Consider the following 12,500-nt stretch of genomic DNA (forward strand, 5'->3'; position numbering starts at 1 on the left):
TGTGTTTGTGTGTGTGTGTGTGTGTGTGTGTTTGTGTGTGTGTGTGTTTGTGTGTGTGTGTGTGTGTGTGTGTGTGTGTGTGTGTGTGTGTTTGTGTGTGTGTGTGTGTGTGTGTGTGTGTTTGTGTGTGTGTGTGTGTGTGTGTGTGTTGTGGTTCATTCGGTAAATCATGCAGCATAATCACTGCTCTGATTTTAGTAAATCAGCCTCATTACCCTCGGGAGTGTTTAAAGACTCAGCAGAGTTTGGACTCATCACATTCTCGTCCCGTAAGCTGATCCTGTGCTCTGTTGTGTACATAGGAGTGTACAGAGGCGTGTACAGAGGAGTGTACAGAGGCGTGTACAGAGGAGTGTACAGGGGAGTGTAGAGGGGAGTGTACAGAGGAGTGTACAGAGGCGTGTACAGGGGTGTGTACAGAGGAGTGTACAGGGGAGTGTACAAGGGAGTGTACAGGGGAGTGTACAGGGGCATGTACAGGGGCGTGTACAGAGGAGTGTACAGGAGCGTGTACAGGGGCGTGTACAGAGGAGTGTACAGGGGCGTGTACAGGGGCGTGTACAGAGGAGTGTACAGGGGAGTGTACAAGGGAGTGTACAGAGGAGTGTACAGGGGAGTGTACAGAGAAGTGTACAGGGGAGTGTACAGAGGAGTGTACAGGGGTGTGTACAGAGGAGTGTACAGGGGCGTGTACAGGGGAGTGTACAGAGGAGTGTACAGAGGAGTGTACAGGGGCGTGTACAGGGGAGTGTACAGTGGGGTGTACAGGGGAGTGTACAGGGGCGTGTACAGGGGCGTGTACAGAGGAGTGTACAGGGGCGTGTACAGAGGAGTGTACAGGAGCGTGTACAGGGGCGTGTACAGAGGAGTGTACAGGAGCGTGTACAGGGGTGTGTACAGGGGCGTGTACAGAGGAGTGTACAGAGGAGTGTACAGGAGCGTGTACAGGGGCGTGTACAGAGGAGTGTACAGAAGCGTGTACAGGGGTGTGTACAGAGGAGTGTACAGGGGCGTGTACAGAGGTGTGTACAGGGGCGTGTACAGGGGCGTGTACAGAGGAGTGTACAGTGGGGTGTACAGTGGGGTGTACAGGGGCATGTACAGGGGCGTGTACAAGGGCGTGTACAGGGGCATGTACAGGGGCGTGTACAGCAGAGTGTACAGGGGCGTGTACAGGGGTGTGTACAGAGGAGTGTACAGGGGCGTGTACAGAGGCGTGTACAGGGGCGTGTACAGGGCGTGTACAGGGAGGTGTACAGGGGCGTGTACAGGGCGTGTACAGGGAGATGTACAGGGGCGTGTACAGGGAGGTGTACAGGGGCGTGTACAGGGGCGTGTACAGGGAGGTGTACAGGGGCGTGTACAGGGAGGTGTACATGGGCGTGTACAGTGGGGTGTACAGGGACGTGTACAGTGGGGTGTACAGGGACGTGTACAGGGAGGTGTACAGGGGTGTGTACAGGGCGTGTACAGGGAGGTGTACAGGGGTGTGTACAGGGAGGTGTACAGGGGCCTGTACAGGGAGGTGTACAGGGAGGTGTACAGGGGCGTGTACAGGGAGGTGTACATGGGCGTGTACAGGGGTGTGTACAGGGGCGTGTACAGGGAGGTGTACAGGGAGGTGTACATGGGCGTGTACAGGGAGGTGTACATGGGCGTGTACAGGGAGGTGTACAGGGACAGGGAGGTGTACGGGGAGGTGTACGGGGAGGTGTACAGGGAGGTGTACAGGGGCGTGTACAGGGAGGTGTACAGGGAGGTGTACATGGGCATGTACAGGGGTGTGTACAGGGGCGTGTACAGGGAGGTGTACAGGGAGGTGTACATGGGCGTGTACAGGGAGGTGTAAAGGGGCGTGTACAGGGAGGTGTGCAGGGGTGTGTACAGAGCGTGTACAGGGGCGTGTACAGAGAGGTGTACATGGGCGTGTACAGGGAGGTGTACAGGGAGGTGTACAGGGAGGTGTACAGGGGCGTGTACAGGGAGGTGTACAGGGAGGTGTACAGGGAGGTGTACATGGGCGTGTACAGGGGCGTGTACAGGGAGGTGTACAGGGGCGTGTACAGGGAGGTGTACATGGGCGTGTACAGGGAGGTGTACAGGGGCGTGTACAGGGAGGTGTGCAGGGGTGTGTACAGAGGAGTGTACAGGGGCGTGTACAGGGAGGTGTACATGGGCGTGTACAGGGAGGTGTACATGGGCGTGTACAGGGGTGTGTACAGGGGCGTGTACAGGGAGGTGTACATGGGCGTGTACAGGGAGGTGTACAGGGAGGTGTACATGGGCGTGTACAGGGGTGTGTACAGGGGCGTGTACAGGGAGGTGTACAGGGGCGTGTACAGGGAGGTGTACAGGGAAGTGTACATGGGCGTGTACAGGGAGGTGTACATGGGCGTGTACAGGGAGGTGTACAGGCACAGGGAGGTGTACAGGGGCGTGTACAGGGAGGTGTACAGGGAGGTGTACATGGGCGTGTACATGGGCGTGTACAGGGGTGTGTACAGGGGCGTGTACAGGGAGGTGTACAGGGAGGTGTACATGGGCGTGTACAGGGAGGTGTACAGGGGCGTGTACAGGGAGGTGTGCAGGGGTGTGTACAGAGCATGTACAGGGGCGTGTACAGGGAGGTGTACATGGGCGTGTACAGGGAGGTGTACAGGGACAGGGAGGTGTACAGGGAGGTGTACAGGGAGGTGTACAGGGAGGTGTACAGGGAGGTGTACATGGGCGTGTACAGGGAGGTGTACAGGGACAGGGAGGTGTACAGGGGCGTGTACAGGGAGGTGTACAGGGAGGTGTACATGGGCGTGTACATGGGCGTGTACAGGGAGGTGTACAGGGGCGTGTACAGGGAGGTGTACAGGGAGGTGTACAGGGAGGTGTAAATAGGCGTGTACAGGGAGGTGTACAGGGGCGTGTACAGGGAGGTGTGCAGGGGTGTGTACAGAGCGTGTACAGGGGCGTGTACAGGGAGGTGTACATGGGCGTGTACAGGGAGGTGTACAGGGACAGGGAGGTGTACAGGGAGGTGTACAGGGAGGTGTACAGGGAGGTGTACATGGGCGTGTACAGGGAGGTGTACAGGGGCGTGTACAGGGAGGTGTGCAGGGGTGTGTACAGAGCGTGTACAGGGGCGTGTACAGGGAGGTGTACATGGGCGTGTACAGGGAGGTGTACAGGGGCGTGTACAGGGAGGTGTACTGGGGCGTTTACACCTCTTGCCCGTGATGACATCTTTAATAACCACATAATGCAATTACACTTCTAATGAATAAAGAATAAAACACCTCTCACACACACACACACACACACACACACACACACACACACACACACACGTACACACACCCTCAGTAAGAACAGCTTGCTGTAGAAAGGGGTGTGGTCATTAGAAGAATCAAGGCGATGGAACACTCAGGAGCTGAATGTGTAAATAAACAGGACTGTGTGAGTGTAGTGTAGGTGCACATTTATAGATTTGAGACAGAACCAAAAATTCATTAAAGCTATTAAAACACATCGCACTTCCTGTTCATGCAGATTTTTATATCTCCTACTATACTGTACTTCCTGTTTAACATCCCCCTCTCCATACTGTACTTCCTGTTTGAGTCCAGTGCGCTTCCTTCCTTCCGCAGCTCTTCCTCCTGTCTCTCACAGTCTGGTGACTCATGGCTCATTAGAGCACGTGTACACTGATAAAACAAGCAATTAATATGTGTGTGTGTGTGTGTGTGTGTGTGTGTGTGTGTGTGTGTGTGTGTGTGTGTGTGTGTGTGTGTGTGTGTGTGTTTACATGCAGATGTGACAGAGACCACAATAAAACTAGTCTGCAGTCAGACATTAAGCTTCACTCAGCAGTGTGTAAAAACCTCAACACTGTCAGAGACGGCCATGTTGTCTTTGCTTGGCTCAGACACACAGTGCTCTCTCTCTCTCTCTCTCTCTCTCTCTCTCTCTCTATCACACACACACACACACACACACACACACACACACACACACACACACACACACACACACACACACACTGTGAAATGAGCTGCACCCGAAACACAGGCGACCAATCATGAGCAAGCTTCAGCTTTTAATACCCCAGAGAATAAACACGGATCACTGACCTACGTGTGTGTGTGTGTGTGTGTGTGTGTGTGTGTGTGTGTGTGTGTGTGTGTGTGTGTGTGTGTGTGTGTGTGATAGAGAGAGAGAGAGAGAGAGAGAGAGAGCGAGAGAGAGAGAGAGAGAGAGAGAGAGAGAGAGAGAGATGGTTTTATCTTGAGGACCGTATGTCCCCATGGTGATAGGAATAAGTGATGTTTTGACCTTGCTGGTTTCACATTAGAGGGTGTGGGGTAGGGGGTAGGATGGAGGGTGGAGGGTGGAGGTGGTAGGATGGAGGGTGGAGGAGGTCGGTGGTAGGATGGAGGGTGTAGGAAGTAGGATGGACGGTAGGGGGTAGGATGGAGGGTGGAGGGTGGAGGTGGTAGGATGGAGGGTGGAGGAAGTAGGATGGAGGGTGGAGGAGGTCGGTGGTAGGATGGAGGGTGTAGGAAGTAGGATGGACGGTAGGGGGTAGGGTGGAGGTGTCTGTGTTAGATCAGATGTGTATCACAGCATCACACTGACATCAGTGTATTTTATTTAAATTGTCATCATGGGGTTTGGAGCGTTCAGAACTAAAGAATGCTATTGCAGTGTGTGTGTGTGTGTGTGTGTGTGTGTGTGTGTGTGTGTGTGTGTGTGTGTTTTAATCGCAGTGGCAGTCACTTACACTCCAGGTGTTTCTTCTTGGGTGCCATGACTTCATGCGTGGTGGCCTTGCACACAGCGCGCGCCACCTCGGAACCGGTCAGACTGTACTGCGCCGCGGCGATCCGGTCCGTTAGCGTCTGTCCCGACATGTTCCTCTGCAGTCCCCTGCCCCTTACTGAGATTAATAACAATAACAATAATAATAATAATATGATAATATCCAGTAATCCGCGTTCCGTTTCCGTTGCGCTCGTGAGTTTATCGAGGCCGCGCGGTGACGTTTCCCATCCACTCTCCCGGTACTAACGGAACCGGTACTGATACCGAGGCGCACGGAGAGAACTGCGGCTCATCAACCCTGGAGCGCGCGCGCGTCTGTTTGTGTTTGTGTGTGTGTGTGTGTGTGTCAGGTTGTGTAACTGTTCGGTGTTTAATAACACATCGACGGTTTGCCCGCAGATGATGGATGATGGATGCTCTGTCCTTCCTCCTGTCCTCCTGTCCTCCTCCTGCTCGCGCTCGCGCTCGCGCTCGGTTCTGTCTCCGATAATAAATTCCGCCCGGGTATCAGTCACCCTCAGCGCGCGCTCCTCTTCATGTCTCTCCGGTTCTGTTCCCGGAAGCTCTTCCCCGCAGCGCGCGCTGGTCCGCACCCCGATCCCCGTCTCTGATCCGGGGATTTTAGTTTCTTCCTTTTTTTCCTTTCTTTAAATTTTATTCCCGGTGTCACTCCGCCCCTCGCGCGAGACTCTTACACGTCATCCGCGTGCTGACGTCACCGAACATCCGCAAAAGCCGCAGGTGTGAAATCTGCTTTTATTCCTCAAAAATGTCAATCATTAGATTCTAGCCAATCACCACCCAGTAGGGGCGTGGCCACGAAACGTTTACCTCTAATATGTTCTAAAAAACCCGTTAGAAATAATTCACAATGAACAGTTCAGTGTTTATTAATAAGAATAAAATTATAAGCACAACTTTTATATTTATATTTTATAAATCTTGATCTCAGTAAAGCTGTAAAAAAACCCGAATTTTAGATTTGTATGTGAAGATGTTTTAATGTAATCATTTATTTTAGAAATAAATCAAAATATTTAAAGTGTTTAGTAAATTATTAAAGTTTGAGGGATTTATAAATCTTCAGTCCTTTAAGAGTTTCATCTGAAGACCACTTCTAATTTTCACGTGTGGAAGTGTCCTGGTGTCCTTCTGTCCCGGTGTACTGGTGTCTCTTCTGTCCCGGTGTCCTTCTGTCCCGGTGTACTGGTGTCCATCTTTCCTGGTGTCCTGGTGTACTGGTGTCCTTCTGTCCCGGTGTCTCCGTGTCCTGCTGCGTGATGTTCCTGTCATGCTTTCAGACTCATTATGTTTCCTACAGCAGTGTTGTTGGCAGTAGAAGATATTAAATCCACTCAGCAGATCACTCTGTGCTGCAGTCTGATCTACACGGCCCTGATCTCCTTCAGCTTTCCATTAGCATCAAAGCTAATGAATTAAAACAAGCATCCTGGCAGCGTATATGCGTTTCTCACCTCCGGCTCCGTCCCAATTCCCCACCCTGTCTGTAGAGCCCTGTTTTCATCATATTTATTCAAACCTGATCAGCACGAATCCACAGAACTCACGTTTATTCAGTGATGTTTTTGTAATAATGATAAATAAAGGTGTAGATTGTGAACATGATCAGTGTCTGTTCTGGGATCTGCTCAGGGTTTGGTAGTGATGCTGTGATCATTAACATGCTGGCAGATATTAACTACAGTGGATTATTATCAGATGTGAGCCTTCAGGACGTGTGTGTGTGTGTGTGTGTGTGTGAATTTTTCAGACCACACTGAGGATGTGAGGTCTCCATTAAAGCTTCTGATAATAATGTATATGGAATAAGGAGAAGAAGAGCTGTGTGTTGGACATGTTGAGGTTCTGATGCAGGCCTGTGTATCAGTGTCGAACTTTCCCACATCACATACTGTTACAAACTAAAACTGGAATTCAATTTTAAATAAAGGTTAAGGAGATGAACAATGACTACAGGAGACCTTGAGTCAATGTTCTCAGTGTGCTCTCATTATTCTCAATGTGTTCTCAGTGTTCTCAATGCTCTCCGTGTGTTCTCAGTGTTCTTCATGTGTTCTCATTGCTCTCTGTGTGTTCTCAGTGTTCTTCATGTGTTCTCAGTGCTCTTCGTGTGTTCTTCATGTGTTCTCAGTGTGTTGTAAAAGCAGACTGAATCCAGGATAAGTACTGAAAGTTCTGGTTTATTTCAGCAGGTCAGTAGTGTTCAGTGTTGCTCAGTCTGAAGGACATGCAGGCAGCATCGCATTTCATCAGCTGTGTCTCAAATCACAGTACCTGACTAAACACTGCTCTGGAGTGCACTGGTGTAGAAGATAATTAGAGGACAGACTCATCACAGTTTATTAACGAGGACTGAAAAGATTGATAGTATTAGAAAAACAATTATGGAGGTCCAACCTCTGAGATCATCTCCTGATCCAATCTCACCGAAAACTCCACATCTACACTGCTTTACACGTACAGGACAGGAAGAGCTGCATAATCTCACCACCAAAACCAAATCAACAACATGTCTGTTAGATCCCATTCCAACTAAATCTTTAGGTCACGTCCCTAAACCCCTCAAGTTAAAAGCAGTTATTATTTTCCTCGATAAGAAACTCCTCATTTCTATTCAAATAAACTATCAAATTACAGACCCATTTCAAATCTTCTGTTTATGTCTAAGATTTTAGAAAAGATTGTGTCTGCCCAGTTCTGTTCCTTCTTACAATAAAACAATATCTTTAAAGAGATATACAGTATATCTCATCAAAACCAGACGAAAGATCTCAACTGACCAGTTTAACTGAGTGTGTTAAAGAATTAAAAGTTGTGATGAAGCATAACTTTCTATTATTAAATTCTGATAAGACGGAGATTTTGCTCATCAGCCCAAAAACCGGTACACAGAAGCTCCAGCATTTCAACCTGCATTTAGAAGGATGTTCTGTAACTACTAGTTCAACAGTAAAAGACCTGGGAGTTATTATACACACCAACTTGTCTTTTAAAAATCATATCAACCATGTTACAAAAACCTTCTTCACATTAGAAATATTGCTAAGCTAAGAAACATGTTGTCTATATCTGATGCAGAGAAGCTCGTCCGTGCGTTCATGACCTCCAGACTGGACTATTGTAATGCATTACTAGGTGGAAGTCCTGCATCATTAATAAACAAGCTACAGTTTGTCCAGAATGCAGCAGCAAGAGTTCTCACAAGGTGGAGAAAATATCACCATATAACTCCAATCTTCTCATCCATACACTGGCTTCCTGTTAAGTTTTAAATCCACTACAAACTACTGCTACTTACCTACAAAACACTAAATAGTTTATCTCCATGTATCTCCAGTCTTCTAACACGCTACAATCCGTCACGCTCCCTGAGATCTCAAAACTCTGGACTTCTGGTAGTAGAATAGCAAAGTCCACTAAAGGTGGTAGAACATTCTCACATTTAGCTCCTAAACTCTGGAATAGTCTTCCTGACAGTGTTCGGGGTTCAGACACACTCTCCCAGTTTAAGTGTAGATTAAAGACGTATGTTTTTAGCGAGTTCTACACATAACACACATCACATCATAACCTTGTGCTCCAGAACATCTGATCACATCACATTATCAACTTGTGCTGTTAATATCATGAACAGCAGCTACGCTAATTCCTCTCCACTGCTTCTCTTTCTCTCCCCATCCCGAGGCTTCCTGAGGTTGCTCCAGCTCCAGTCACGTCCCACCTCATGAAGATTATGAACCTTTAAAGAAGTGGATGCCTGCAAACATCCCAAACCATCGAGAGACGTACCAGTGCCTTTTAGATCCCACTTCATGTGGTGTTTGGACACTGAAACTCTTTGAGTGTTTAAAGGCTCTGGCATGGAGAAGCTGGTGTTGGATCTGTAATGATTTTAGAAGTTGAGCTATTTTATGAGTTGCTCAGTAGCTCCTGGTTCTACAACGTCAACTGACTGTATAAGACTGTAGAAAGAACATCACTCATAATCACACACTCCAGTGCTCATGTTAGTTCTCACTCTCCAGTGTTCTGGATTGTTTAAAGACTATAATCACACTCTTGATGTCACCCAAATCAGGATGAGGTTCCCCTTTTTTAGTCTGGTTTCTCTCAAGGTTACTTCCTGATTCATCTAAGGTAGTTTTTCACCACAGTCACCCCCAGTCTTCATCATCAGGGATAAACACATCATTCACCTTCATTCTTAAATTCGGTAAAACTGTTTTGAGACCATGTCCGCTGTGAAAAATGCTACAGAAATAAACTTGAACTTGACGTGTTTGCCAGCAGGCCACGTGTGCGTGTGGTTTAATAGTAAACGTGCACGTCCATCATATGTTTACACTGAACTCTGTTTCTTCTTCTTCAGACCAGTGTGATCTGAGACACAGCGCTGGTTTTAAGAAGGTCTGGAGATGTTGCACGTCCGGTTGGATTAATGATCCTGATGAAGTCTGAGCGTCGCGATTATTCGCTGTTATTTTCATGTCATTTCTTATCGTGATTTTTATTAATGATGTGATATTTTCACCACCACATGGAATGAGAATCTTCACATTATTCTGAGGGTTTAAAGGACGGAGAGCATCACATCCCTCCACAGATTAAAGGCTCTGAATTAAATAAAGACTTTAGAGAAAAACAAAAAAACAATTATAAATAGAAAAAGAAAAAACATATACAAACATTTCTTGTGGAATAATTACTTCCTGTTTTGATTTCATGTAAAAGTTGAGGTGTTCGTGTTTCCCACAGTTATTTACAGTCTGGGTTTCAGGTTGGATCATGTTTTTATGAGCCCTTCCAGGAAGTCTTTCTCCACCATCTCCTCGATCTCGTGTCTGGCTCGGCTCCAGAACATCTTCTGACTCTCGTGTTTGCTGGTTTTGGGGGCGTCGCCGGGAGAGGAGCTGCTGTGGAAGGACGCTGACCTGATGCCCGATTTGCTGCTGAACACCTGATTGAGCACGGTGAAGAAGGGCAGGAGCTGCTCGATGCTGCGGATCCCAAACAGGGTCAGGGTCAAGCGTCCGGGTTCCCACGCTAACGTCCGAGCAGAGACGTCGTCTTCTGCGCTTTTCTGATAAACACAGAACATTGCACTCTAAATCCTGCTGATGTTTAACTGATCTTTCTGAAGACACACACTGAGCAATGAGATCTATTTTTCTGTCCATCAGAGAGACGGGACTGGACTGACTTCCAGGAAACACTCAAATACACTGATTCTCTTTTTGTGTATCTGAAAAACATCTCCTCCCACCAATCAACAAACCTTCATGAACCACCAGACTGCATTCAGGTGTTGCTGCTGATCAAATTTACACACAACATCTACATGGACTTTGAGTCACATTTTACCTCAGGCAGCCACTAGGGGGCAAAACACCTGCAAATATCTGCGTAATTACACTCCAATTTTGTGTCATTTAATATTTTAAATTTGCAGCTTTGTGATGTTAAAAAAACATGGATGTTAATAATCTAATAGATCTTCAGCATTTTTCTCAGTAGACACTCAGTGTTTGGGCCCCTGCGATTGCTGCATGTGGCTATAATACACACACATCTTTATTCCCCGTGGGATCGTGTGGGTGTGAGATGTTTATTTGTGTTATTGTGATTATTTTCTCTCCGTACCTTCGCTCGTTTCCTCAGCAGCTTCGCCAGACGCACTACATAGGGTTTAAACTCTCTCTGGTGTGTCCCCTGCCTGCGCACTTCCAGACCCGAATCATCCGAGGACTCAGGGATAAAAGCCCAGCGATACCTGCACCAAAACACAGTTAAAGAAGTTCTTCTGAACCAAACATCTGCCCCTCAGGAAAACAAACATCTGCCCCTCCCAAACCTAACATCTGCCCCTCCCAAGGCCCTCCTGAGCCTAACATCTGCCCCTCAGGAAAACAAACATCTGCCCCTCCCAAACCTAACATCTGCCTCTCAAACCAAACATCTGCCCCTCCCGAGGCCCTCCTGAGCCTAACATCTGCCTCTCAAACCAAACATCTGCCCCTCCCGAGGCCCTCCCAAACCTAACATCTGCCTCTTAAACCAAACATCTGCCCCTCCCACAGTAAACTTTATGTTCTCTCTGGTGTTCTGTTATTGCTCTACAACCATCGGGGTACAGACTCCTGGTTATTGCCCAGTGCCGGATCTGAGACACGCCCACATCTTATATTGTGCATTAGACAGGTGTGTTACAGGTAACTTCCTGTTGTGAGTGTGTGTTTCCTGTAGAGAGGACACTTACATCTGGAACTGTGGGAGGCTCTCAGAGGGCAGTGTGAGTGCCAGGTCCAGCAGTTTACAGGCGGACAGGTAGAGATTGAGCCACCGCTGACTGTTATAGGACGTGGAGAATCCGTTTCCTCCTGAATACGTCGTCTCCAATCCTGCAACTGAGGGACCGGATGTCCTGCACACACACACACACACACACACACACACACACACACACGTGTTTGTGCGCGTTCCTGTGTGTGTTTGTGTGTGTGTGTTCATGCATGTGCGTGTGTGTGTATACCTGGTAATGTCTTCGTCTGCAGTGAGCTCCTGCTCCATCAGCAAAAACACCTGAACCTGAGAGGAGAAGAAACATGAAAAGTAAAAATGAGTGCATGTGTGTGTGTGTGTGTGTGTGTGTGTGTGTGTGTGTGTGTGTGTGTGTATATGTATATATATACTAGCTCAGTGATCATGGTGGGCCACAGCGAGGTGAGATGTTGAGGAGACATTCGCAGCAGCAGAACTCTGAAGAACAGGAACACCTGAGCGTGCAAGATCGGTACCTGAGGGAGACGCAAAGACTCCACCAAGCGCTCTGATACACACACACACACACACACACACACACACACACACACACACACACACACACACACACACACAGCAAAGTATGTACGCTATTTTCTCTCTGGTGTCCTGTTATTGTCCTACAACCATCAGGGTACAGACACCGGCTTACTGCCCAGTGCAGGATCTGAGTTTGTGTGTGTGTGTGTGTGTGTATACCCTGTATATCTGGAAGGTACTTTTGGTACTGGTCCACTTCGCTGCTGTAGATGGTGAAGGCGAGGCGTTTCAGCAGCATGGCTCTCTGCTCCAACTCCGCATCCCGATTTGTGAAGAGATTCAAAGAGCTGTTCTGAGCGACAGCTACACGTGCTGAGGACAGGAAGTGAGGAAGACAGTGAGTGACACACACACACACACACACATACACAGTAACAGAACAGAAGTAAACACACTCACTCATCAGGTCTCTGAAAGTGGTCTTATCATGGGTCATCAGATGGTCTATGATGGATCTCCAGCTGAAACACACACACACACACACACACACACACACACACACACAGGTCAGTTAGCAGTGAGGCTCCTCCCCCTGGAGTAATTCTATTGTATATTGTAATGTTTTAAAAGCTTGTGTATCTCACTAGCTCACACACGGCGCATCCATCTGGAAGAAGGTGTGATCCATGAACAGGTCAAAAGCTTCTTTCTTCCACGCTCTCCGTGTGTACTGATATCCACTCAGACTGCTCAGGAGCTGAATACATGCACGATAACTTGGAGCGTTGTGGGCACTGAGATACAAGAATATCACAGGACAGGAAAACATCATCATCATCATCATCACCACGGAGAAGAAATCACCACAA

General features: G+C 48.1%; 2 protein-coding genes across 22 annotated transcripts in view; both read right to left on the bottom strand.

Moving 5' to 3' along the window:
- snap91a (synaptosome associated protein 91a) overlaps positions 1-5,537 on the bottom strand; it is a 29,438-nt gene extending 23,901 nt beyond the window's left edge. For 13 of the 19 annotated variants that reach the window (XR_014530856.1, XR_014530858.1, XR_014530859.1 and 10 more), the window contains exon 1: positions 4,772-5,535. Coding sequence is in view for 4 of the 19 variants with exons in the window: in XM_083525636.1 (XP_083381762.1) it covers positions 4,772-4,901 (130 nt within the window). In the remaining 15 variants the exon portion in view is untranslated. Of the gene's footprint in view, positions 1-4,771 lie in introns of all 19 variants that reach the window. The other 6 variants (XR_014530854.1, XR_014530855.1, XR_014530857.1 and 3 more) reach the window with 2 other exon arrangements.
- A 1,456-nt stretch (positions 5,538-6,993) lies between these two features.
- Positions 6,994-12,500, bottom strand: part of dop1a (DOP1 leucine zipper like protein A) — a 44,209-nt gene continuing 38,702 nt past the window's right edge. For all 3 annotated transcript variants that reach the window (XM_083525404.1, XM_083525406.1, XM_083525405.1), the window contains 8 exons: positions 12,276-12,425; positions 12,091-12,152; positions 11,851-12,003; positions 11,523-11,659; positions 11,363-11,418; positions 11,090-11,254; positions 10,474-10,603; positions 6,994-9,913 (listed from right to left, as the gene is read on the bottom strand). In XM_083525404.1, coding sequence (XP_083381530.1) covers positions 9,617-9,913; positions 10,474-10,603; positions 11,090-11,254; positions 11,363-11,418; positions 11,523-11,659; positions 11,851-12,003; positions 12,091-12,152; positions 12,276-12,425 — 1,150 coding nt within the window. In that variant the 3' untranslated portion in view covers positions 6,994-9,616. The remainder of the gene's footprint in view (positions 9,914-10,473; positions 10,604-11,089; positions 11,255-11,362; positions 11,419-11,522; positions 11,660-11,850; positions 12,004-12,090; positions 12,153-12,275; positions 12,426-12,500) is intronic.

This window comes from Silurus aristotelis, assembly GCF_946808225.1.
Source record: "Silurus aristotelis genome assembly, chromosome: 22".
Lineage (NCBI taxonomy): Eukaryota > Metazoa > Chordata > Actinopteri > Siluriformes > Siluridae > Silurus > Silurus aristotelis.